We start from the raw sequence: 24610 nt of genomic DNA on the forward strand, positions 1-24610 counted from the left end.
TGAACCACGGCGTCCAGCAGAGTGTCGACTGGAGTTCAGTAAGCCAGAAACTGACTGAATTGGACTTAAAGCCTTTTAATAAATGTTAAATCTGCCTCCAGGAAGACTTATTCAATCCCGTTTTTATTGTCAAACACAAAGACAGAAACCTTTTTTTAATATATTTTCACAAACTCTACATAGGAAGGAAAACATTTTTTTACTATAGCAGACACGATTTCTGACTTTTAAGACTTATACCTCAATCTTTTTGGGATAATTAAAATGTCAACGAGCTGCACCTATAAATGCTCTGTTTTAGCTTTACAAGATGAGCAGTGACTTGTTAAAGAAATGTCACCAGTGGAGCCTAAAATGCTGGAATTGGACATCAGCGAAAAACACAAGTTTATGCAACAATTGAATCGATGGAACTTTTTTTATAAGAAGAGGGACGCTGATACTTTCAGGCAGCGTTCCGTACACCTGTACGCAACTTAACAGATCTTTTACTGCACAGAAGTTCAAATTCTTTAACATCCACGCAAGGTTAGTAGTATAAAGTTACAACAATAACATACTGCAGCACTCTAAAGCCGTCATTCCCAAACTAACGATGACGCTGCCCAGTATGAAACTGAAGAATCTCCTGTGGCCCAACAAAACATCTCTGATCATTGAAGTGATATAAGATACGTGCTGGTCGAATTCTGTTCCCCTGTCAACTGATGTGTTTCCTGCAAGGCCACCTATGACCTTAACCTGCACACAACGTGCTCATACACCACCAGGAAACAGAGCTCAACACAGCAGAGCACCAGATAAAAATAGGTAAGATAAAAGCAGAACATTATCTACTGATTACTCAAATAATGCATGTCAGAATATGCTCGATCACTCTTGATTTGCCTGCCACATCAAAAAAACCTCTTCATTATTAAGTTAATCATGGCGGTTAATTTCCTCTCGTGAAAAACTCCATTTATTGATGAATTGATGAACACAAATGTTGTAAATTTTACAGTGAAGGTCACAACCTCCGCTACAAGACAGCATCAGGGATACAAGAGGTAGAAAAATACAGAGGCAATGTGTAAACAACACGACCCGTGGAGACAGATAACAATGTTTAGCAGGTAAACAATCTAAAATCAGCCCATGTAGTTGATTGCAAATACATGTGGGATCACAACTACAGCAAGCGCTCTGAGTGGTCTAAAACAAAGCCGATTAACATCTACTCCTACTGCAGCATAAAGGTCATATATGCGTGTGTTACCTGTCATTACTGTCTGTGCTTCTGTCTGTCTTTCCGTGATGGCTTAAAACGACAGAAATAGGATTAACATTTCATGACCGTACGGGCAACACACACTTTTCCTGGGCCAGCGGTTTGACTCATGTGACACACGCCGTGGAGCCTGCACCTCGAGTGGAGCCGGGGGCAGGATGGAGCTGTTGTTTATGTGAGGGTGACAGGGCTTGTAAAACATACAGCAAGGAGGGTAATTTGGATTATACTGTCTGCAAACGTTAAACTGCAGCCGAACATATAAAACCCGCTGACAGGGGGAGGCTCGCAGACTTTGGGGTTTAAAACAAAATCTATCAAACTCGTTAGGATGAGTGAGTATTCTGCTGCGTGCCGCAACAAAAATAAAGAAGCAGCACGACTTCTAACGTGTCAGAAACACACAGGGGAATGTGAGATTTAGGAGGGGTGATGGACAGTACCTTGTTTTTTCAATGACTCCTATTTGTTGGTTGAGATCAATGAGCTCAATCAACTGCTTCTGCAATATTTTCTCTCTGCCGACAATCTGTTTGATGAACACATGCTGGAGCAGGTCTAGCACATTCGGTCTCAGCTCAAAGTCCTTTATCAGACATCTGCGTGCGAGAGGGATAAAAAAGAAAAAAGGTAAAGGAAGCGGAGGACGGCAATGAATTTATTGGATTTACATTCAAAGTGCATCTGGTTATGTGTAAATATTTATTCATTCGAGGAGACACAGCCAACACGGGAGCATCCGCACTCACTTGCAGATGAAGTCGTTAAAATCGTCTGACCACAGCTCCGGCTGGTGGAGAGTAGGCGGAGGATTTCTGTTAAAGGAAGGAATGGAAAAGATAAATGGAAAGATAAGATGAGATGGGATTTACGCGGGCGGGCCGGAGAACAAAAGGCCGAGGCACCGAGCGGAACGACGGAAGCCAAATCTTCACTGTTCGTCGTTGGAGGTGTTTCTGAAGCAGTAACAAACAGTGCTCCACCTGTGCAGCTGGGTGGTGTGGATACAGCTGACTTTATAGCAGAAAAGCAACAGTAAGCAGCATTGGAGGTCAAACATGTAAGCAGATCTTAAAAGCTTAAGGTTTCTTTGGGGGAACAAAACCTGTTTAGACAGGCTAACACTGTTCAGGGGTCAAGAATAACAAGGCTTTACAACTGACAAACAACTGAGCTAATTTGCTGTAATTCCTTCGTCTTCTTTAAGTACCTTTTTTTACGAGAAGGGTTCCTGGCAAGTGGTGGGAAGTCGATGCCGCCTGCTAATACAACCGGGGCCTTTTACACGACGGCTCTGACAGCGACGAATCGGTGTAATGAGAGAGCATACATCTCCTGTTTATCACCAAACACTCGCCTTATGGACACCGTCTAAGAACCGTCCTGCTAATGCTGTGTCTGGTAAAGTGTTTCTATCTGGAAGACAAGCGCAGTCTTTGCAGAGACTTGAATTAAAACAACTACTTTGAGTTTCTCGCTCCCTGGATACAAATACCGGAGCGTGTTTTGATTTTCATATCCGGAAAATGTTGTATTCGCCTTGTTCTGCAAGGCACGGTGAAGCAAATTCAAATCGTCTATTTTGCACATAATCAAGAATAAATGCTTAAATCCTTTTACTTGTACATAATAAGAGGAGCGCTTTTAATCTTTATCTGCGTCAGAATGTGACGCTTTGAGCTGGGATTGGACTTTCATACGTATACTGTCATCCCAGTAGCTTCCTGCTTTTCTCTGTTTCTCTCTTTTATTTAAGGGACAGACAGGAAGACAGAGAAAATCTGACTTGTGCTTGACAATCAACTTTTGCCTCGTCTTTCTCTATTTGGGTTTAATTTTATGTGTTGAATGTTCAAAAGAATGTAGGTTATATACGTTCAGGTGCTGTGTGTCAACATACAGTGGTTATAAATGTAAACATTGAAGAGGGATTTGAAGTTATGGTTTATATTGGTCTCAATTGCCAGAAGATGGGCCAAAAGTGTATTACTCATGGGCAAAATGTTTGATTAACTAGAAAGCTAACAAACTAGCTTCCTGGCTAGACAACCAACTAATGAACTACAAACTACTAACTGTTGGTTTGCCTCAATTTTAAGGTGTAAGGTTAGACTTAATTCCAATAGGTGGCTAGTACGCTATGACTTCACTGTGTCACCAAAGCCCAGCGAGCTCACTGACTATCTGTTTTAGTGGACAAACTGGTGGAATAAATTATAATAACACAGTACAATCTAATACAACAATACCAAACTGCAGATCGTCACAGTGTGATAACAAGCCATACAAGATGCTCGGGACATCATTGTTTTTTTTTAAACTAGAACTCAATTCAGGCAAAGCAGAAACAAGGTTTGCAAAGGAACAAAAGCATAAAATCAAAGGCTTTCAATCAGCAGCTGTATCTGTTTCAGCCTACACCAATTTACCCTGTATGGCTGTAGTAAGCTATAGTAGGAGCATGTGGGGCCGCACCTGGTAATGGTGCCTGCGGTTACAATCGACAGCATCGACCACCATGAAGGTGATATTTGCTGCAGGAATGGGATTGCGTATTTTATGGTTTCATACATATATATGGTAAAATTCCAGGTACAAGCTCCGCTATAAACAGCAGCACTAAAGGACGACAAATGTATCCAGACATCGTGGAAAACACATGGAAATGAATGTCCTTGATGATCTTCTGTTTGCACACGCCGCAATTTAAGTCAGCCTGAATTAAATAAGACGTGGTGTGGTTGAACCGCTGCCTACAGCGGGGCTTTTTTCTGAGACTGCCTGACGAACGAACTGGGAGTCATGAGAGCAGAGAGCTGAGGAGTGTGAACAGACAGCCTGAAGCTCTGGCTGCAGCAGTCACATAGATTTTGAGAAAGCTGTGTGATGGCTCCTGTGGAGCACGACCCTCAGAGCGAACACACAGGACCGCCACGACACAGGAGTGTGTATCTGACGTGTGTGTGTGTGTGTGTGTGTGGGGGGGAGCACACTGTCTCGGGGCAGTGATTGACAAAGTGCTGTGCCGTTAAGACGACAGAGACGGTAAGTGCTTATGCAGCCCTCACACTGGAATCAGGAGACGATAAACAATTGCTTTTCACCTTCAGCCCACGATACACAGAAATGAGAAAAGGCCGCGTCCTCCCCCACAGGATGTACGGGATCAGTGCCAGGAGGGGAGGGGTTTACGGATAAGTCCCTGTGAGCTCGGAAAAAAAGCCATTTGAAATAAAGAAGACTGTACTTTGTGTGGTGGCAGTCAGTATAGACGAGCAGGAGACGGCTTTTCTGGGTTGCAGTGCTGCAAACAACTGTGCACCACCCGTTCTTTACGTTGTAGCAGGCTGCATCACGAAGTTGGAAACAGTACCAACTATCTACTGTTAGAAAATGCATATATTAAATGGTGGATAAAGTATTAGTCTGTAAAAATGGTTAAATGCCAAACATGACACTGGTTCCAGCTTTAGAACAGTACTTCTCAAACTTTTTTACACCGTGTACCGCCTCAGAAAATATTAGGCTCTCCGTGTACTTTAATGACTGACGCTGAGTCATTCCTCCTTCCTGTTTTGCTGCTAACATTAGCAAGCGCGGCGAACACGTCAGTGGCATCAACTTCAGTGTCACCAGGGACGCTCGAAATGTTCTCCTGTTCTGCACTTCTGTCCCCGCTAGTTCTTGTTTCAAGGTACGTTTGTAGCGGCTTCGAATCTTGAACGGAAGAGTCGTAAATATGTGAGCTAAAGTCATACTTGAGTAAAAGTTAAGATATCGTGCTGAGTTGTTTCTCCGGTAAAAGAGAAAGTCATCAAGACGCATAATATCTGTAGTAGTAGTTAAAGTATAAGCATTACACATGTAATGCATACAATACATATTTACGTGTATATTTATAACGTTATTTCATATGATTATCAGCCTGGCCGATCATCTATCCGACTTTATACAACAATATATAACTAGTAACTGAAGTTATCAGAGACATTTATTAGAGTAAAGTACGAGATCTGACTCCGAAATGCAGTGCAGTGGAATATAAAGTAGCAAAAAATGTTTTTGTTTCATAAATTCATGCAGTATAATTTGAAACTATTGAATAAACTCAATGCGCTCGATGCAAAAGTTACAGTTAATTACAGCCTCGAACACAATGCTCAGAAAATGTCCTGTTATTGAAGCAAAAAGCCAATCTTTGTGTAAAATTCCAGCTAGAGGCTGACATATATTGTCTGTTGAGGAAAAGAAAAAAATCACAGATAGATGAACGCTAATGCTCGCCTGTCCAGATCACCGTATAATAAGGTATGTGCTTGTTTTCACATTCTCAAAGGGAGCTTTTATTTCTCAGCCCATAAGTTGCAATTAAGAAGTCACCATGTTTAAGTGCATCAGTGAAGAAACATGCAGGATGTCAAATGGATAGAGACACTGTTGTTCCTTTACTTTGACACAGTCATTAATCATTTAGTATCAAAACAAAGGAGATAGGAAATGCATATTGTGAGGGATGAATGTGAAGAGGGTCGTTAGTGTCTCCGAACAATCAATCAAACTCATTTCCAAACATTCATGAGGCATAATGCGAGCAACTGAAGGATTTTAATTCAAATAAATGTAGTTCATATTGAGGGCAGCACTGTGGCTATAATGATAATGATAATGACTATAGGCTGCAGTGTTGGTGTGATGCAGGCTCACCTGGGTATTTTGAAAAGGGCTCTCATTGGGTGGAGGTCAGACAGGGGTGGGTCTCCATCTCCCAGCTCTATGGCGGTGATGCCGAGCGACCAGACATCACAGCGCGCATCGTAGGTGGAGTCTAGCTGCTGCTCACATGCGATTACCTGCAGCAGAGAGAACGGACATTACAAAAACACCTACATATGTATATATCAGCCCAAATACGCTGAAGTTTATGTGTTTTATGTGTTTTTCAAAGCAACGTTTGACTGAAAGAATCCCAAAAGAGGCCATTTAAAGAATCACAAACTTTGTCACTGACCCCACTAAAAGATAGCCATGAAACAACATCCTCAACAGTTCAACAGTCTGGTTACATTTTAAAAATAAAGGCACCAAAACTACTTTGTTAAGTGTCAGAAAAAACAGTCAGCACTTGCTGTTTGCCTCACGTGGGACTTAACTCTCTGTAAAAGTACAAAAAAGGTGTTAAACTGCCCCGACCAACCATGACTTCCTCCCACTTTAGGACTTTCTGGCTCATTAGATTGCACTCATACGTTGTTTTCCTCACTAGCGCCTCCTGCTGGTAGTTCACCTTCACGTGTGTATACTTTTCCTGCGAAGGCCAGGCCAGAGAAAAAGTAGAAATTGCCCTCAATGACTCCCTGAGCTTGAGATAAAGGTCTGATATCATCTTTATATAGTACGTACTAAGAGGGGAAGAAAGTTATAAAGTTCTACTTCCTTATTACAGAGTCGGTAGTGTCTGTCTTACACACACACACACACACACACACACACACACACACACACACACCCTATACAAACAAACATGTAGCAGAGCAATATGTAAATCAAAATATCAAAGGAAACTAATAAAGACCGAGCCACAGTCTCATCTTTATCTGCTGTGAGCAATATAATGTTCCCACACACACACACACACACACACACACACACACACACACACACACACACTCTATCATAATTGTCCTGGGGGCAACATGGTACCCAATCAACGATATGAATCATCTCTGAGTGGGAGGCATGTGTACGCATAACCGCAAACAAACACACACATGAAAACACACATTCACCATTACTGTCGCTTCACTGGAATCAATAGAATTTGTATTCCCAGCTGTCGATAGACACGTGGCCATGAACACAGACAAGACAAGCAGAAAAATCGTTACTAGATCGGCAATAAGACATCCCGAAAGACAAGCGTACGCACACACACACACACACACATACACAAACCCACGCACATACACATGCCGTCTCATTATTTTGTAATAACTCTACATCAAAAAAAACACAAGAAAAACAAATCTGTTTCATCAATCGTCACAAAGACTTTTTTGCCAAATAAGTCAATTTCAATTTTCAAAAAAGTGTTCACAAAATAACCGAAAACTCTTAAATTAAGGCAATGAAAAGTAGGCGCCTTCAAAATGTATAAAATTGTGTAGAAACAACAAAACTTACCCCACAACTCAAAGTTACATAACCAGATCCTCTTTAGACCGTGCAAGTATAAAAACAGAGCTGCTAAAATCATCCAGAAATGTCGCCTTTAATGAAGAAGCTCTCACAAAACTCAGTGAAAATCTTTCTTTTCTGGTTATAACAACACCTCAGATCGTTGTTTACAATCTGACTCCTGTAAACCACAGACTGTCTCCAGTCCGTCAAGGCTCCATCAACATCTTACACAAATGAGATTAAAATCTTCCTGACAGGATACGACATTCATTGTATTCTAATGTAACATTTGCAAGGCATGCAAACCTCATGTAAAATAATTGAGTTGAAGCCATGAAAGGTTTGTCTTTGTTTAAAACAAACGTACTGCGGGGTAAGTTTCCCCGCCGTGTCCCTACAGAGGTTGCTCATGCTTCACGTAATCTCGATCAGTGTTGAGTTTAAGTGTCCAGATGGGTGTAGATGGGATGCCACTACTAGTGTTGAGGTTTTCCTGAGGTTCAGTTTGCTGAAATATAAATGAAAGGTGCCTGTTTGATAACCCTAAACACGCCTCGGTCTTCACATTTAATCATTTCACTGCACGGGAAAGACGTCTGCTGAAGTTAATCTGTGTTCTCACATCTATAATATCTGCTTTCTCTGGTAGTTTATCCTTGTTTTTAACTTTATGTGTCTTCTAATCGTCACTTGCCACTACTTTTGACATTAAAACAGATGCTTGTGATACAGACCTAAAGCCTGAATGCAATGTTGAAATGACTGTTGCTCTACATACAGTATTGATATCATTTGTGTGATATATAAATTATATAAAAATGATTTTAAACTGCTTCAGGCAGAAGCGGCCTACATTAAGCTGGAGGCATTCGGGGCTAAATGAGAGCGAAAACATAAACACAATGTTGAAACTGCATCAACGGCTCACTGTTTGAAAATGTTAAGTTTTAGTTTTATCATAATATGTGGGATATTTGTCAAGAGAAGGATTTAATAGGAGTCTCACAATCATCCTGGTCTCAATAAACATATGCAATTTTTTCCTGACGCTTACCATGTTGACCTATTTGACCAAACTGATAAAGACGTCATAGATATTTCATAGATAATTATGTTATTGCACAATATTGTTTGTTATTTTTCTAGTTTTTACGTTTATTTCAGTAAAATAAAATGTTTTTTCACATCTAGTTTCCGTTTTAAGTTTCAATTTAGCCCTAGTAACCTTTCTTATACAACACAGGAGAAGGTTACATTCACCTGCCATAAAAACTAAAGGACAGGAGGGTGTGAAATGACTGTTGCTCTACATACAGTATTGATTTAATTATTGTGATATATAAATGATATAAAAATGATTTTAAACTGCTTCAGGCAGAAGTGGCCTACATTAAGCTAGAGGCATTCGGGGCTATAGGAGAGCGAAAACATAAACACAATGTTGAAACTGCATCAACAGCTCACTGTTTGAAAATGTTAAGTTTTAGTTTTATCATAATATGTAGGATATTTGTCAAGAGAAGGATTTAATAGGAGTCTCACAATCATCCTGGTCTCAATAAACAAATGCAATTTTTTCCTGACGCTTACCATGTTGACCTATTTGACCAAACTGATAAAGATGTCATAGATATTTCATATGGCGGCTGTAGCTCAGTGGGTAGAGCTGATGGACTACTGATCGGAAGGTCGCTGGTTCAAATCCTTGTTCCCCTGGGGCGGGACTGAGGTACATGTCGAAGTATCCTTGAGCAAGATACTGAACCCCAAAATTGCTCCTGATGTGCAGTTGGCACCTTGTGTGGCACCCCATTGAGTAAAAACTGGATTTGGCCCCAGTAAGCCCTGTAAAAACATGGCCACAACCCTCACGGATAAGCGGAAAGACAACGGAATGTTAGATATTTCATAGATAGTTATGTTATTAACAATATTGTTTGTTATTTTTCTAGTTTTTATGTTTATTTCAGTAAAATAAAATGTTTTTTCACATCTAGTTTCCGTTTTAAGTTTCAATTTAGCCCTGGTAACCTTTCTTATACAACACAGGAGAAGGTTACATTCACCTGCCATAAAAACTAAAGGACAGGAGGGTGTGACTGGTATAAAGAAGCAGTGTTTCATGAAGCCATTTCTGTGAAGACAGTATATGAACTCTAGTGCACTAAAGCTATGATTAGGCGGGAAATGAATGACGGAGGCCGTCCATTCCATTTTTTTCCCCGTGCACGTTGTATTTGACAGTGTTATCTCTCTGATGATTATTAACTGTGGCCCACTGGGATCTGCTCCAGGCTAATGTAGTGGAAAGAGAGGAGGCTGCGGGAGCGTTTATGGGCCCGTTTTACTGTACCTCAGGAGCCATCCAGAAGGGGGTTCCCACAGAGGTGTTCCTCCTCAGGCGGGTATTTGTCAGCTGGGCCGAGACACCTGCAGGGAGGAGAATACACACTTTAGACATCTTAGGACGAGCACTCAGTGGAGACGATTGGAAATAACTTCCTCAACGTGTTTTTTTTTGCTCTCCTAAAGATCAGACTGGATGGCAGAAGTGATGATCTGTGAAAAGGGAAACAGTGAATGGTAAACAGTGGGGGGCCGCTCTCGTACAGCTCTGATAAAGCTGTCACTATAGAGACGAGGAGGAAAAACAAAACACAAACACAAGTACGCGCTCACATGCACACAAAGCCATCAAGCTGTTTTTTGGGGGGGTTTTTTCTTCCCCTTCGAATGATAGATGGCTTTGAATTACAAATTCTTGTATGACTGCAGGTGATTTTTTTTCCCCCGAGCATTTCAAGAACAACATTTGAATATAATTCAACTGTAAACTGGCTTTTGGCAGCTGGAGACAACATTCACCCCCTCTCAGAACAAGATATACACTTGATTTATTAGCTTACGTTATGCTTTATCTGCCTGTGCACAAAGAGGGTAAGCAGGGAGGGATAAATTCAGCAAAAAAAAAAACAGGGAGGAAGAGAGAGCTTGTGTGTCCTTATGCGTGCCTGACAAGGAACATGCTGACCCACAATCGTGACTTCAGTCCAGTCCAGACCAATCAGTGTTACGCCGCACAGCGATGTGTCCCAGGGCGGGCTCTGCTGAAGCAGCACCCGGGAAAGAAGCCGAGCCCCCGAGACAAAAGCGGTGACCGACAAACAAACGGTGATCTAGTGCCGCAGCAGACCAAAGCTTTTGTCCCGCGCCCTCATTTTATGAGACTCTGAATCCCACAGTTTAATTTTTATCTGCAGATTGTGTGTGCAGTTTTCACAACATGCATGTCGGCGACTGTTTCCCTGTAAAAGCTCATCATTATTGGTTTACAGTACAGTTATATCCCTGATGCTCTGTTGGTGACGGTGGGCTGGAGATGAGCAATGCAGGGGGAAAAAAAAAATGTAGCAAACATGGAAAAAGGGATTAGAAAACATGCAGGAGGGGAATTATGCAGAAGGCTGACACGCACGCACACACACACACACACACACAAACGCGCTGTCAGCAAACCACCTAACCACCACACAGTAACACATCAGTGGCATACTGTAGATGAGGGCAGACACACACAAACAAAACCACCCCAGTAAAACCACATTGATCCGAACAACCTCATGGCTACACACACACACACACACACACACACGCACAGACGCCTGTTTCAACCTACAGAAGGTATATGAGCGTGTGAGGCTACAGAAACACAATGAGCACCCTATTAAAGCTCTCACAGCCCCTCTCTTTCCGCTACATTAGCCCGGAGTGGAGCCTGGTGGGCCACACTTAATAATCATCACACAGATAACGCTGTCAATTAGAATATTCATGAGGGAGCCATGAACGAGCTGCTCTTTCCCCCCCCCCACCACCCCATTCTTCCCCTGCTCTTTTTGGGTCCATCTCTTTGCTATTTTGTTTCTCTGCTGGTGATGAGTCACTGCGGGGGCTTTATCTCCTCAGCTGCTTAGTGCAGCGTTGCACCCCTCCACATGAAAAACCATTAACGCCAGCGTGACGCAGTGCCAGCATGCAGCACAGAGGCGAGCACGAGCCGGGGCCCTTGTTTCCTCACCGCTTTCGTCACTCTGCAAGTTTTTATACACACAGAGCTTATTTTTACACCGCTCCTCCTTTTTTTTCCTCCCCCCTTCCTCTGATGACGTCGTGACCGAAATCCGATAGAAATTTAAACTCAGCGGTGTGATAGAGATGTAAAGCAGCCGCACAAAAGATGTTAGAGACATTCTTGTGCCTTCGGTTTCCAGTGTGGGTTTAAAATTCTTTGCATACTGCCAAAGTCTTAGTCGGCAGCTGAAAACACAGTCTCTACCTCATCTTATGTGCTCAGTTTGCTGCCACCCTTCATCTCAGGTGGATAACATGACATTTAATGAGTCATGGAAAGATGACAAATTCAGTTTGTTGCATCTGATTGGCCGCTTTATATCATTTGGTACAGAAAACATAAGCATCGAAACAGACTAAGAATCTACATCCATTTAAAAAAAACAGTTTTGGGAGGTAACTATTACATGTAACAGCGGTAAGGAATTAAACAACAGAATGATGTAACAGATGAAGAGAAGAACTTGTAATTAAATTACAGTTACATCATGGGATTACATCATTCCAATGACAATGTTAACATGTTGATGTTTAGCAGGTGTAATATTTGTCTCGCTCGCCATTTTAGTTGAAGATGTTAGCATGCCAACAACAACATGCTAATTAGCATTAAGCACAAAGCACAACTGAGGATGAGGATTTCACTTTCTTTTTTAAAAGTTCTTGGTCATGACTATATTTCACCAGATCTACTAAAATCATGGTACTCCGTTGGATAGTCGTTGAGATATTTCAGTCTACATAATCTTTAAATGTTTATCTGTGACACGACAAAGATAAAAACACGGCCGAGCATTGCACAAACTTTTCCATATCGTATCACGGTCACACTGGTGCTAATGCTGCTTCTTCTGACATTATTCAATAAGTTCATGAGTTCATAAATCATTATAACCCTGCTGTTTTCTTTCACAAAGAGAATGTTTCCTATTTTAATCTCTATCACTGACCGCATTTGTTTTGAGCAGCCAGCGGAGCTAAAAGAGCAGATAGCAGTGAATGCATTCGGATGAGATAAGCTAACATGGAAGCTGAAACTGTTTCGCTGGTCCACCTGCTTTTACAACAATTACTCTCAGATCTCCAAGAAATTAAAGCAGTGATGATTTCTCGGTGATAATGCCACAACTTTAAATGTTACTACTTCCTGTCTGCTTTTCAGGAGCGTCTCGCTGAGCCGAGAGTTTAAACTTGTTGTTTTTATGTGATTTCTCCACAGGAACACGACCACAGATACTGTAACATTCTTATCTTAAAGATTCATTAAAAGTTCAGCCGGAGAAACGATGAAGCTAAGACGTTCTGATGCAAACAAAATCTGGATACCACAACGCAACAAAACGGTCAGATCTTGTTTGTGATGTCATATTTTCAGATGAGTAAGATCTTCTCAAAGACCTTCAAGCCCTGAATGAAACTGTGCTGTAACTATTTTAGACAATATCGAGATTATCTAATCTAATAAATACTGGAACTAGACGCGGCCAGTTTGACATTTCCCAGCAGACATGTTACTGTCGCTCTTCTCAAGAGGGACTCGTGGTGCATTATCAGACAAGAGTCTTTCTCAATGACCATTAAATAGCTCAAGTGGCTGTAGATGGACGGAATGTGCAGATCGATCCTGAGATGCAGCAGCTCTCCACAACAAGTTACATACTGTGTGACGGCTTCTGTTATAAAAGCCCAGTAACTTCCTGCTAATGATGCCGTCTCTCTTTTATTTTTTTACAGTGTACACACGCCGCAGGCATCCAATTTGAAAAATAAAGTTGGTGTAGTCATTATTTCAAAGGAGCAGATGGTGATGATCGAAAATGCAGCAATTTTAATGACCAAGAGTCTGCTACTAACAATTGAAACAAGAAAGACAGATGACACTTTTCCAGCACTTAATAAAAGGAACATTAATGCATTTGAGTTTTGTAAGTAATACAGAGTAATTGTTTTGTCTATAAACTGTCAGCAGATTGCGCTAATTGCTGATCGCGCTTTTTCAAATTGCTCATTTTGTCCAACTGACAGTCCAACAGCGTAAATTACATTTGTCGTAAAAGTTAATCGATATCCACACTAAGAATGTCACAGATCACAGAATTTAAAGCTGATTTTCCGTGAACAGCAGAAAAAATTATAAAACTATAAAACTGTGAACTCATGGACAGCTGTTTGTTCCACTGCTCATTTGGGAACAAGGTGAATTACTGCAGTATTATATCTTATACAATATATTTTTTTGGCTTTGCTGCTACTTTGTTGAGGCAAACAAGAACACTGAAATTCGACCTTTAATGTTAAAAAACAGAACAAGTGTTTGGTTAGCTGTCAGGGGTCAGGATGTTTAGTTTATATCATACATGGTAATGCAGCACATTTCTTTTATTTGCTGTATTTCAATTAAACTTCAAGTAATCGATTATTAGTTAGCTTGTTAAAGTCGCACTTGAAAAAAGGCCCATTGAGCAAATGTAAATGTTTCCGTTAAAACACGTAATTGCTAAAAGGAATTTAAAAATCATCAGGACCCTCGACGAGGCTTTTATCACCAGATGTAGACATCGTTAAACATTCATGAGACATTTTGAAATGTGCAGTTTGTGTTACATCTCTAACTTTTTTTTAATTCCTAAAGACCTCCAGGCTTTCCTACTTCAGAACTGGCAGAACTGGTGAAACAAACAGGTGTTGAGAATCTCTGACAGCCACGTGAGGAGGAAGAAGCTGCTCTCAGGGCGGCGGGTGGCCCTGCTCCATATTAGCTACTTCACATTCACATATTAAAGTGATTCCATTAATACCCCCCACCCTCCTCTTCCTTATATAAGAGCTGTGCACTTTGCGCTTCATGGTTAGAAAAAGGCTTTTAAGAGAAGCCCACAATTAGCAGACTAAATGCAAACCTACACACACGTTGAGTGGGGATTTTATTTGTAATGAAAACAGGCAGCTGGTTTTTCAGCCCCTGAAGAAAACAGGGGGTGAGTCATCGCCCTCGAAAATAGTCAGATTCACTTTGCCTATCACGAGCCTACAGTCCAGGAACTGTGGTTGTGGTGCTCGAAGTGCCTCATTTGGTTATGAAAACCCAAAAGCAAATCAGAGCAAGCACGGGTGAATAGCAACGATGTTTGCAGAACGTACAGGACGGGGTGTAATGGAAAAGTATAATCGTCTGCCACCTTGTCGGGTTGTGTAAACGTATTCCAGCCTCTCAAGGAAACTAATTAGCGGCACAATTTATTTGGCAAGCGGCTGAAGGTAATGGATTTGACCCTCTTCGGTTAAATACAGCCATAACATGATTTTCACAGATTAGAGAAGGATGGTACAAAAAAGACACATTGTTAAAGGGATAGTTCCCCCCAAAATCCCCCCCAAAAAACAACGTATTTTTCTTCTGACTTCCTCTAAGATTGTTTTGATGGGAGTTGCCATAGAGATGTCTGCCGCCTCTCAAACATAATAGAACAAGATTAGTGTTTAAAGTGCCCAAAAAATACTCCACAGCAGTGTCTCTTTGTAGAAATCACAACCTGGATAGTCTATTTCCTGACAGCCGTGGCACAGCACACAAGAAAATGTGCATCCTCTTCAAGCGGCAACTTCTAGAGCTAAAACAGCCAACGAGGAAGTGCCAAAAAGTGCATCTCCTCGATAGCTACTTGAGGCTCATTCCAAAAGCGAGTCAGTCCGTTTAAGACTCCGTGTCAAACTAGCCGACTTCATGACACATATAAATATATGGAGATAGGAGCCTGGAAGTGCCTAGTTTCCCCATTTTTTTACAACTGTACGGGGGCAATTTTTATACAACTCACTCGTTTAAATTAAATGTAAAGAAGCATTGGCTGCTCTGAGGGACAGCTAGGCCTCAGTTCAGGTAATTCGAGTCACTGAGCTGAACTTTCTCGGCCGTGTTGGCTAGTCCTTACGAGACACTTGGTTACACATAGAGACGTCATCGTTGAGCTTCTTAAACATATTTTGGGGCGCTTTGGCGAGAAAGGACAAACATCTCTACAACCGATTTCTCCAAAACTGGGCAACTCGCACCCAAACAATGTGGATAGACAAATTGCAGTACGGGTGAGAGCTAAAGTACGGTATGTATTTTTATTTTTGGGGCAACCCATCCATTTAAAGTTTGACTTTTTCAAAAAAACGTACCAAAGTCAACGAGTTTGATCCCTCCATGCGTCGTCAACAGGATGTTGTTGCCTTTGACGTCTCGGTGGATGGTCTTGTTGATGTGCAGGTGCTGCAGGCCCTGTGCAGACAAAGTGGTTAATGGCCTTTTTCCTGACAAGCACCTGCCTCCAAAATGATCCCGTTTAAACCCCTCTATCCTTTTCATTGAAGCCAGCGCATTCAGTGGGAGGTCGTTCGATTGAGCTCGACATTACAGCATTGTCTCCCCTCCTGCTCATTCGAAAGGCTTACCATGAGGGCCTCGTGCAAGATGTATGCAATAATGGCTTCATCCATTCTGTCTCCTCTCTTCAGCATGCCTTTGGCCAGATCCGTCACGGAGCCCCCGTTGCAGAGCTGCGACAGAAAAACCCACAAAGAAAAGAGAATGATGAGAGGAAGCTTGACATGAGTCAGCACTTATAGCTGAACTTATACAATGTGCTGAAATCTGTGGCATCTGAGATGTGCAGAATTTCCCGCGGAGGAACAGCGGAGGATTGAAAACGTTTTGATCATGAGATTTCACAGTGAGAGAAAGAGATGCTGAACATAATTCTGTCAATCTTTAGCAGCTTATCTTTTCTGAGGCAGCTTAGTGGAGAGGTGAAAATCACCCCCGCGGGGAGAATGTACATTTTGCGTGCAGGGTTTAATCTACGCCGTGATGACTAAGCAGGGTAAATATTAAACACGCACAAATCAATCTTCAAATGAAGAACATCCTCTTATGTTTTCATACGATGCCGACGTTAATGTCAGAAATTACACACCGTTTTAAAGGACAACCTTTCGTGGTGGAAACAGAAAGCACCGAGATAAAATCAGCAGGAGCATTTCCTCCTCCCCGTCGCAAAAAACATTTGATTTTGTGTGTTTATAGTTTTCCTTTCTTGTGGTACACTGCCTCTACTAGATATGGACTCCACTGTCAATAGCAATCCCTCTCTGGAAAATTACAGAAAATTACCCAGGAGGTTGCCTTGGCAACAATAATAACCCTTAATTTGGGCCTTTTCTTCGGGAGATGCCAGAGGTATACGGAAAATAAAAAGCTCTGAGATGTCAATCACTTTGCTGGGGGGGGGGGCTGCTGGGGAAGATAAATTGTAGATTCTGCATATGAAAACTGTTTGTAAACACGTACCATGCCACTGTGGGTGGTAGAATATATCATCCACAAGATGCGTTAAACATAGAAACGCATGCCACTTTTTATCAGCTGCTATGACGGGAAATTTCCATCGTATCTTTTTATGTATGAAACACTTGTTCTTGTATAATTACACTAATTTCCTGCGCTTGTAAACTGAAAGCTTAATTAGGCAAAAGATGTGCAGCGGTGTGTGGTTATTTAGGATAAGAATCAGCCCCCCGCGGCGATCGTACTAAAGAGAGGTTACTACTGAATAACTTATATAACACGGCATCAACGACAACTATAAGATTTGTCAGCTCACACCTAAAAAATGACAGGGTGTTGTACATAAAAGCAACAGCATGGGGCTTACAGTGCGACGTGTACTTTCCTAAACTGGTTAGGGAAACAAAATGCTGCATAACAGCACCAGCTAGAGAAATTATGGTGTAATTTTGTATTATTACTCTGCAAATGTCTTCCCCCGCAGTCCTAACAAAAAACTGCTGACTGGTACAATCCTAGCATCATAACACGGGCACAATATTTGCAGCTGCGCGCCCAAATCTACAAGTAAGCACCCATTTTGTCATCTCATTATAGTTCCACCCACAGGGCTTGATTGCCTTTGTACATATTCTGTGTTTCTATGCTACTTACTGCAGCTAATTGAGTTAACCGCAGGAAGCTATGAATTGCTTTTTCCCCCGACTCTTCACTCACAATGAGTAGAACAAAACACCAGATTTAGTTGATTATAGTGATGTGAATACAAAATACTGTCCTTATTGATTGGTCTAATGATTATTTTTTTTGGATTTGATTGTTATGACAGAAAATAATGAACAAGGTTAGTCGGGATGACTCAGAAGCAAAGATGACTCTCATATTTCTAATCACCAGGAAATCACATTTGGTCAGCTGGAACTGGTATATATATTGGTATTTTTTACTGAATCCATGACTTAGTTTAGTTTAGTTTAGTTTCAAATTTAAATCAGACACCGTGCATAAAATACATAAGTCTCAAGAATGAGACAAGATGCTTTGTACCAGATTTGGCTCTGAGCTAAAATGATTATAGCGATAGCTGCCAATTTATTTACTGTTAATTGGTTCAGCTCTGATTTAAAAGCCACTCTAATGCATCATAACCTCCTTTACCTTTCAATGTGAAACAGAAATAAAGAAATAAATACTAAAATGTTCAACCCAGATTATGAAACGAACAAACATGCCAGAGGCCCCAAACCTCTCCTACATAAAAACTAGACTCTGAGGTTTGTGTTGTCATTTTGTTTCTCTTTGCTGTTGTTTTGTATCGTTGTAGTCATTTTAGTCTCTGTGTAGTAGTTTTGTGTCTCTTTGTGGTTGTTTTGAGTCTCTTTGTAGTCACTGTGTTTCCCCTGTGGTAGTTTTCAAACTCTTTCAGACATTTTGTTTCTCTTTGTTTTTTTGTCTCCTTGTGGTTGCTTTGCACCTTTTTGTGGTTGTTTACAGTCTCTCTGTAGTCATTTTGTTTCTCTCTGTAGTCATTTTGTTTCTCTTTGGAGCTATTTTGTTTCTACTTGAGGTTGAGTTGTATCTCTTTGTAGTCATTTTGTTTCTCTTTGTAGTTATTTTGTTTCTCTTTGTAGTTATTTTGTTTCTACTTGAGGTTGATTTGTATCTCTTTGTAGTCATTTTGTTTCTACTTGAGGTTGATTTGTATCTCTTTTAAGTCATTTTGTTTCTACCTGAGGTTGATTCGTATCTCTTTGTACTCATTTTGTCTGTCTCCATAATGGCTTTGTGTCTCTTTGAAGTCATTTTAGTCTCTGTGTAGTAGTTTTGTGTTTCTTTGTGGTTGTTTTGAGTCCCTTTGTAGTCATTGTGTTTCCCCTGCGGTAGTTTTCAAACTCTTTCAGACATTTTGTTTCTCTTTGTTTTTTTGTCTCCTTGTGGTTGCTTTGCATCTTTTTGTGGTTGTTTACAGTCTCTCTGTAGTCATTTTGTTTCTCTCTGTAGTCATTTTGTGTCTCTTTGAAGTCATTTTGTTTCTCTTTGTAGTTATTTAGTTTCTACTTGAGGTTGATTTGTATCTCTTTGTAGTCATTTTGTTTCTCTTTGTAGTTATTTTGTTTCTACTTGAGGTTGATTTGTATCTCTTTTAAGTCATTTTGTTTCTACTTGAGGTTGATTCGTATCTCTTTGTACTCATTTTGTCTGTCTCCATAATGGTTTTGTGTCTCTTTGAAGTCATTTTGTGTCTCTTTGAAGTCATTTTGTGTCTCTTCGTAGTCAATCCTTTTGACTTTCCAACAAAGATATGACAACAGAGACTTCCAACAGAAACCCTGCCTACAGCATCCACTTGGGGACCCCTAAGTAATCCTTCTATATGCCACATGCTTAGAGTGAAGCAAGTCTTTGACCTTGAATAAGTGATGGCATAAGTTTTCAGTGCCGGGCCTCGTTTCTGTTTTCAATCCGTCTATCAATCTACCTATCCATCAGGAGCCCAGAGAGCCGCTGCACGATAGATGGCATGTATCTCAGCTGCCACATGGGGAGCTTAATCACTCCTTCCCTCTACTATCAGACGTGCAGACAAACTGCAGTTAAGCAGAGAATACCGCTGAGGCTTTCAGAGACAGCACAGCACTCCGACAACGAGCCGCGCCTGACGTCAGTCCACATCAGTGCTGCCATATCACCTGTCATCATTAAATTACACCAGGCAGACAGACAAATCCATATTAATGAGAGGTCTGGTGCCCTAGATTTAGCACAGCTAAACGTTAGCGCTCTCACCTTAGCCACAGTGCCCACTTCCAGAAAGTGATGCTCGACATGAACATTAATTATTTGAGACGTGGTGAAGACTCCACTGCAGAGTGGAAACGATATATGAACCTTCAGTCATGGTTTGATTGAATTCTTGTACTGATTACACCAGATTTCCTGTGAAGTCAGAGTTTCGGAAAAGATATTTATACAATTATTATTATTCTTTGTCACCACAGATCTGCTGAAAATCAGAGGAGAAACTGATAATATAAAAGATCTGTTAAGATCCATGACTTACATCTTCATCTTGAACATCACGTGAGTTTCTACAGAACTGCCAATTTTCAAAGAAAAAGCTGAATACATTGAATACTGAGTGGGATGTTCTCCATCACAAATGAATCAGGTGCTTGTTTAGTCATGTAAATGAAAGTAGTCGATCAAAGACGGGTAAAAGAAGCGGATGAAACGGACATAAAGATGAAACAAACAGGTGCTGACTTTTTAGTGAACTAACTTTGATGTCCCTGCAAATATAATTCTACATTACATTTTCATTTAGTGTTACTGGAAGTATGGATCATGTCTCCAACACTGAATAAGCGCGTGTGTTCGTGTGTGTGCAACCCGCTGGATCGCCTCCAGAAAAAAACACTACTATTGTTACTGTGGCCTTATCGTTTACACGGGCATAATAGCCGAGGTGTCTACTTTCTGGCACCATTTATTGAAAAGCCTGAACAAGGAATACAATTTTAAACCTCATTGTCAATTAATGACTGGATACGAGGCCAGGAAGAGTCAGGACAGAGACTGATGAGAGTCAGTGCAGGCGGTGTTGGTTTGTCTCTGACTTTCAGAAGGTGTCCGACCAGAAAGCAATGTTCTACAATGAGGACAAACACAGTGTCAGAATGTCTCTGATGGGGATTTCATGAATTCTTGCAAACACATATCTTTGAATTAATAATCAGTATTTTATAATTGTTAAAGTCTTCTTTGGTTTTTCAAACACATGTGCATTTCCTTCGACGGAAATCTATGTGAATGTTTGTTTCATTTGTTGATTTCTCAGTTTCGATCAGCCCCTAAATCACAATGCCATCGTCATCATTTGCTACTTACACATTGTTGCATCAATATGAGCATTTTAACTTTGATACTCTAAGTATATTAAACTGCTGGTTGGTCATTTTACTAAATATTTTGAATGCAGGACTCTTTGCTAAGACACAAATGAACATATAAACCAGGTGTTTGTCTTTTCATAGTGATATATTTAAAAAGGATTTGTTATAAATGGTGATGACACACTGAAAAGATATAATATGTGTCCTGAAAAGCCATTAAGCCGATCATAAAAACAAGGTTTCACAGCAGAGGTGAGCAGCTTTTGGTCAAACATTAACAAAGACTTCTCCATGTAAAAGTTATTTCCTTACTAGCATTATTATAATTGGTAGGAACAACAAAACAGCAGTAAAAGAACTAGCAATATTCAGAAATCAAAGTCCACAAAGGCACAGAGTAGTGCGATTTCCATCAGCCTTATGACAAAGTGATTTTTTTGTTTTTTGCATAATGGAAGAAGAGATCCATCTTTAGGATGAGCTTTTAAAAAGGTTGAACTAATCATTGGCCTTCATTTAACTGAGCCTTTGGATGAAACCTGAGAGCCCACAAATGAAATGCACATCCAAATCAGGTTTTTTATTTCCAATTAGAGAATAAAAGTCGCTCCTTGGTTGCTATCTTTGAAGTATTTTTAACCTCTGTGTGAGCAGAATTAGGCGTCATACATGAAAGCCTGCTCATCTCGGCTCACATCTGCTATCATAAATGAGCGCACTACAGAGCGAAGCCAAAAGCTTGCAGACCCCAATGAGCGGCTAACAAAGTAGAGGATGCAATTTGTATGAATTCTGCTCGTAATGAGCGGCCTGTTGTCGGCGCAGGGCAGAGAAAGGCTCCTCTCGGCAGAGCTAAAGGATGGAAAATTACAGTTTAGAAAGGAAGGGACAGTAACCATGGTGAATGACCACCTCGCTGCCTGCTTTCCTGTCTCTTCACTGCTAAAACCCCTTCAGAGCAAACACTCTCTCTCACACACACACACACACACAACCCTCTTGCTAAAAACTGTCAGGCAGTGATTTCAGCCTCAGGATTAGCCACCAGATTTGGACTGCTGGCTCCAGAGTTTTGCAAGGGAAATGTTGAAAATGGATATGCAAACCAGAGCTGAAACAGGGAGTAAACAAAGTAGCAAAGCCGAGCGAACTGCACGAACACCAGATTTGGATTTATACTCAATAAATGAGTCCTACTAATACAATGCAAATCTATCAATCAGACAAAGGTCTTTGTTTCCCTATAATGCAGTGTGTGGTCTGGTTATTCAGCATCTTAGATTGTACTCGATATCCTTGCAAAGTAATTGCAGGGTCCTCTAGAAAGGTCAGGAGGAAGGACGGCGATGAAAAGGGAAAGAAACACAAGCTGGAGAGGTGAAAACTATCTACTGGGTTAGCATAACACAGCTGCTGTTGATGCGAAGCCCAATGAGCTTGGATTACAGAAATATGGACACTCTGTTCCAGCACTGCTGTACCTGATAATAGAGAAAAAGGAAGAGAACAATGTGGAACAAGGTTGAAAGAGATGCACGTTTCTTTGCTTAGGTGCAGTCAGAAAAACCTATTTCTTTGTTGAAAGCAAAGGAAATGCATGCATACACACACAATTCACTGAGGGTTGAAAAATACATACAATATGAAAGTCTCCTTTTTCTGTATGCTTTATGTTATTTATTCGTTCTTTTGAAATGTTCTCCCGCATATTTGATGTTGTTCTTTTTCATACTATTGTTATTGTGGTTACTGTGGGTTTTGAAAGGGTAGGTGGGCTTTGTCTGGGCTGGGGAATTTAATTATTTTTTACTTTTATTAGTTTCTCCAATTATATTTTTGTTGAAATCATAGTATGTTTTATTAGTTCACAAAAAGTAGGATGTTACTATGCAGGAGAGTGTAGTGAAATTCAAAGCTTAATGATAGCATCAGTGATGCAATACGATACGATACGATACGATACGATACGATACAATACGATGCAATGCGATGCGATATTTTAGCTATGATGTTAACTTTTCATCTTTTTATTAAATCAGTCTGCATACATACAGTATCTGTTTAAAGAAATTACCTTAGATGTTGCTTCTCACATCTGAAGTTGCCAATTGGACTGTAAATAATGACTGGCACACAGAGGAGGAAGTCTTGACCCAGATATCTGTGATCTCGAAACATTGGCTTAAAGTGGTGGCTTAAGGAGACCAGAAAAGGCATTTAGATTCATCCTCTGGGGACCATGACTATCTTTACAGCATTACCGGACAATAGCTGTTGGAGTAGTTGATATTTCAGTGTTAGGACGACTAGCCATGAAGATAGCGTGGCTAAAAATGCTACATTCTCAGAAACAGTCCTTCAGAGACCTTTGTGTCCACAGCTGTGTCTACTCTGCCACCATTCTTTCTTATCATCCCTTCTCAAGTGTGCTGACTGTGTTTACCAGACATCTCCAGGTTTGCGCTGCCCTCTATCAAAGCATGAGCATAAATTACATGGTCAGAAAGTCAAAAGTTAAAGGAAACCCACGTCTGCCATCGTGCTGGACCCCACCAACACTTCTCCTCCTCTGAGGTTGACCTCCATTACATGTTTGTCTGGAGTTTGACATTTGGAAAGGGCTACAGCAGGCAATGGAATATGAAAGATGGAGAACCGGGGAGCTGGAGGCAAGGTTTTTTTAGATGAACAGAAAGTAGCTGTGGCAGCAAGGTCCCCTTGAACTTTCGCATAAAATATCACAAGTACACACCTGCATGAAACCATTTCTGTATGTCAGCAGGTGTAGGAAAACACTCTTCAAGTCAAGGCAGTAATGTTTTTTAATGTTTCTTGATTCAAATTAGGCCACTTTAGATGCAGTCACCAATTCAGCATTCATAACTTGCAACTGTAGTTTTACCTAAAAACCTCAAAATGCATTATATATGTTAGCATATTTTACCCAAAATCCAAACAAGAGAAATCAGCTACAAGAAGAGAAATTTGCATTTTAGGTATATCAACTAATGCAGTAAGACATCCCCTGCAAACAGAAATCCCTGCTCTGCTGCTCTCAGCAGGGTGTCCGCGTCACGCGAGCTAACCTAGCCCCAACACATCCATGTTGTTGACCTGCGACCAAATCCCTCCGGTGGCCTGCAGGTAAACTCCTAGACTACCCATGGCGGATTAAAGTGTTGCATAATCCCTGGCCAGATTTGGTCACCGCTGCATATACCTGGCGAGACGTGCTGTGAGAGAACCTTTAATCTGCAACTTTAGGCTTTATGTCTGCACGGTACAGCCACAGCACACAGGCGATTGGTATTCTCAGTCAAATATATGGGTTGCGGCAAACACAAAGTGGCTTCTGTATTCAAATATAATAACAGTTCCTACCTCCAGCACCAGCCACAGCTGATCTCCACATTTCACGTCCTTCTTGTAGTACATCCCAAAGAATTTGACGACATTGGCGTGGTCAGAAAGAGCCATGAGGATGTTGTACTCCGCTTCGATCTCCTCATCGATATCCTGAAAGAAAGGACACACAATGCGTTTATCAACCATGTTTTTCTATTTTGCTTAAAAGATACAAAAAAAAGGACGAGAGAGGCAACAGATCTAATGGTGACGATATTAGATTTATAGATTAAAGAAAGTGTTTTAAGTTTATTTCTTGGTGAGAGTTAAAAGAGAGGAGCCTCACCAGGAGCCTCCGAATTTAGCATAACGACTGCAAACAAGAGAAATCTAGCTTGGCTCTGTTCAAATGTAAGAGAAATCTGTGTCTCTCTCTATCAAAACAACCAACCAAATAGGATA

At 40.9% G+C, this 24610-nt stretch overlaps 1 protein-coding gene across 3 annotated transcripts in view; it reads right to left on the bottom strand.

The window, feature by feature from the left end:
• myo3a (myosin IIIA) overlaps positions 1–24610 on the bottom strand; it is a 66444-nt gene that overhangs the window by 29962 nt on the left and 11872 nt on the right. For 2 of the 3 annotated variants that reach the window (XM_030397470.1, XM_030397469.1), the window contains exons 3-10: positions 24185–24319; positions 16019–16123; positions 15746–15845; positions 9801–9877; positions 5975–6120; positions 2020–2085; positions 1714–1869; positions 1259–1300 (exon numbers count right to left, since the gene is read on the bottom strand). In XM_030397470.1, the coding sequence (XP_030253330.1) occupies positions 1259–1300; positions 1714–1869; positions 2020–2085; positions 5975–6120; positions 9801–9877; positions 15746–15845; positions 16019–16123; positions 24185–24319 (827 nt within the window). The remainder of the gene's footprint in view (positions 1–1258; positions 1301–1713; positions 1870–2019; positions 2086–5974; positions 6121–9800; positions 9878–15745; positions 15846–16018; positions 16124–24184; positions 24320–24610) is intronic. The other variant, XM_030397471.1, reaches the window with a different exon arrangement.

This window comes from Sparus aurata, chromosome 19 (genome assembly GCF_900880675.1).
Source record: "Sparus aurata chromosome 19, fSpaAur1.1, whole genome shotgun sequence".
Taxonomy (NCBI): domain Eukaryota; kingdom Metazoa; phylum Chordata; class Actinopteri; order Spariformes; family Sparidae; genus Sparus; species Sparus aurata.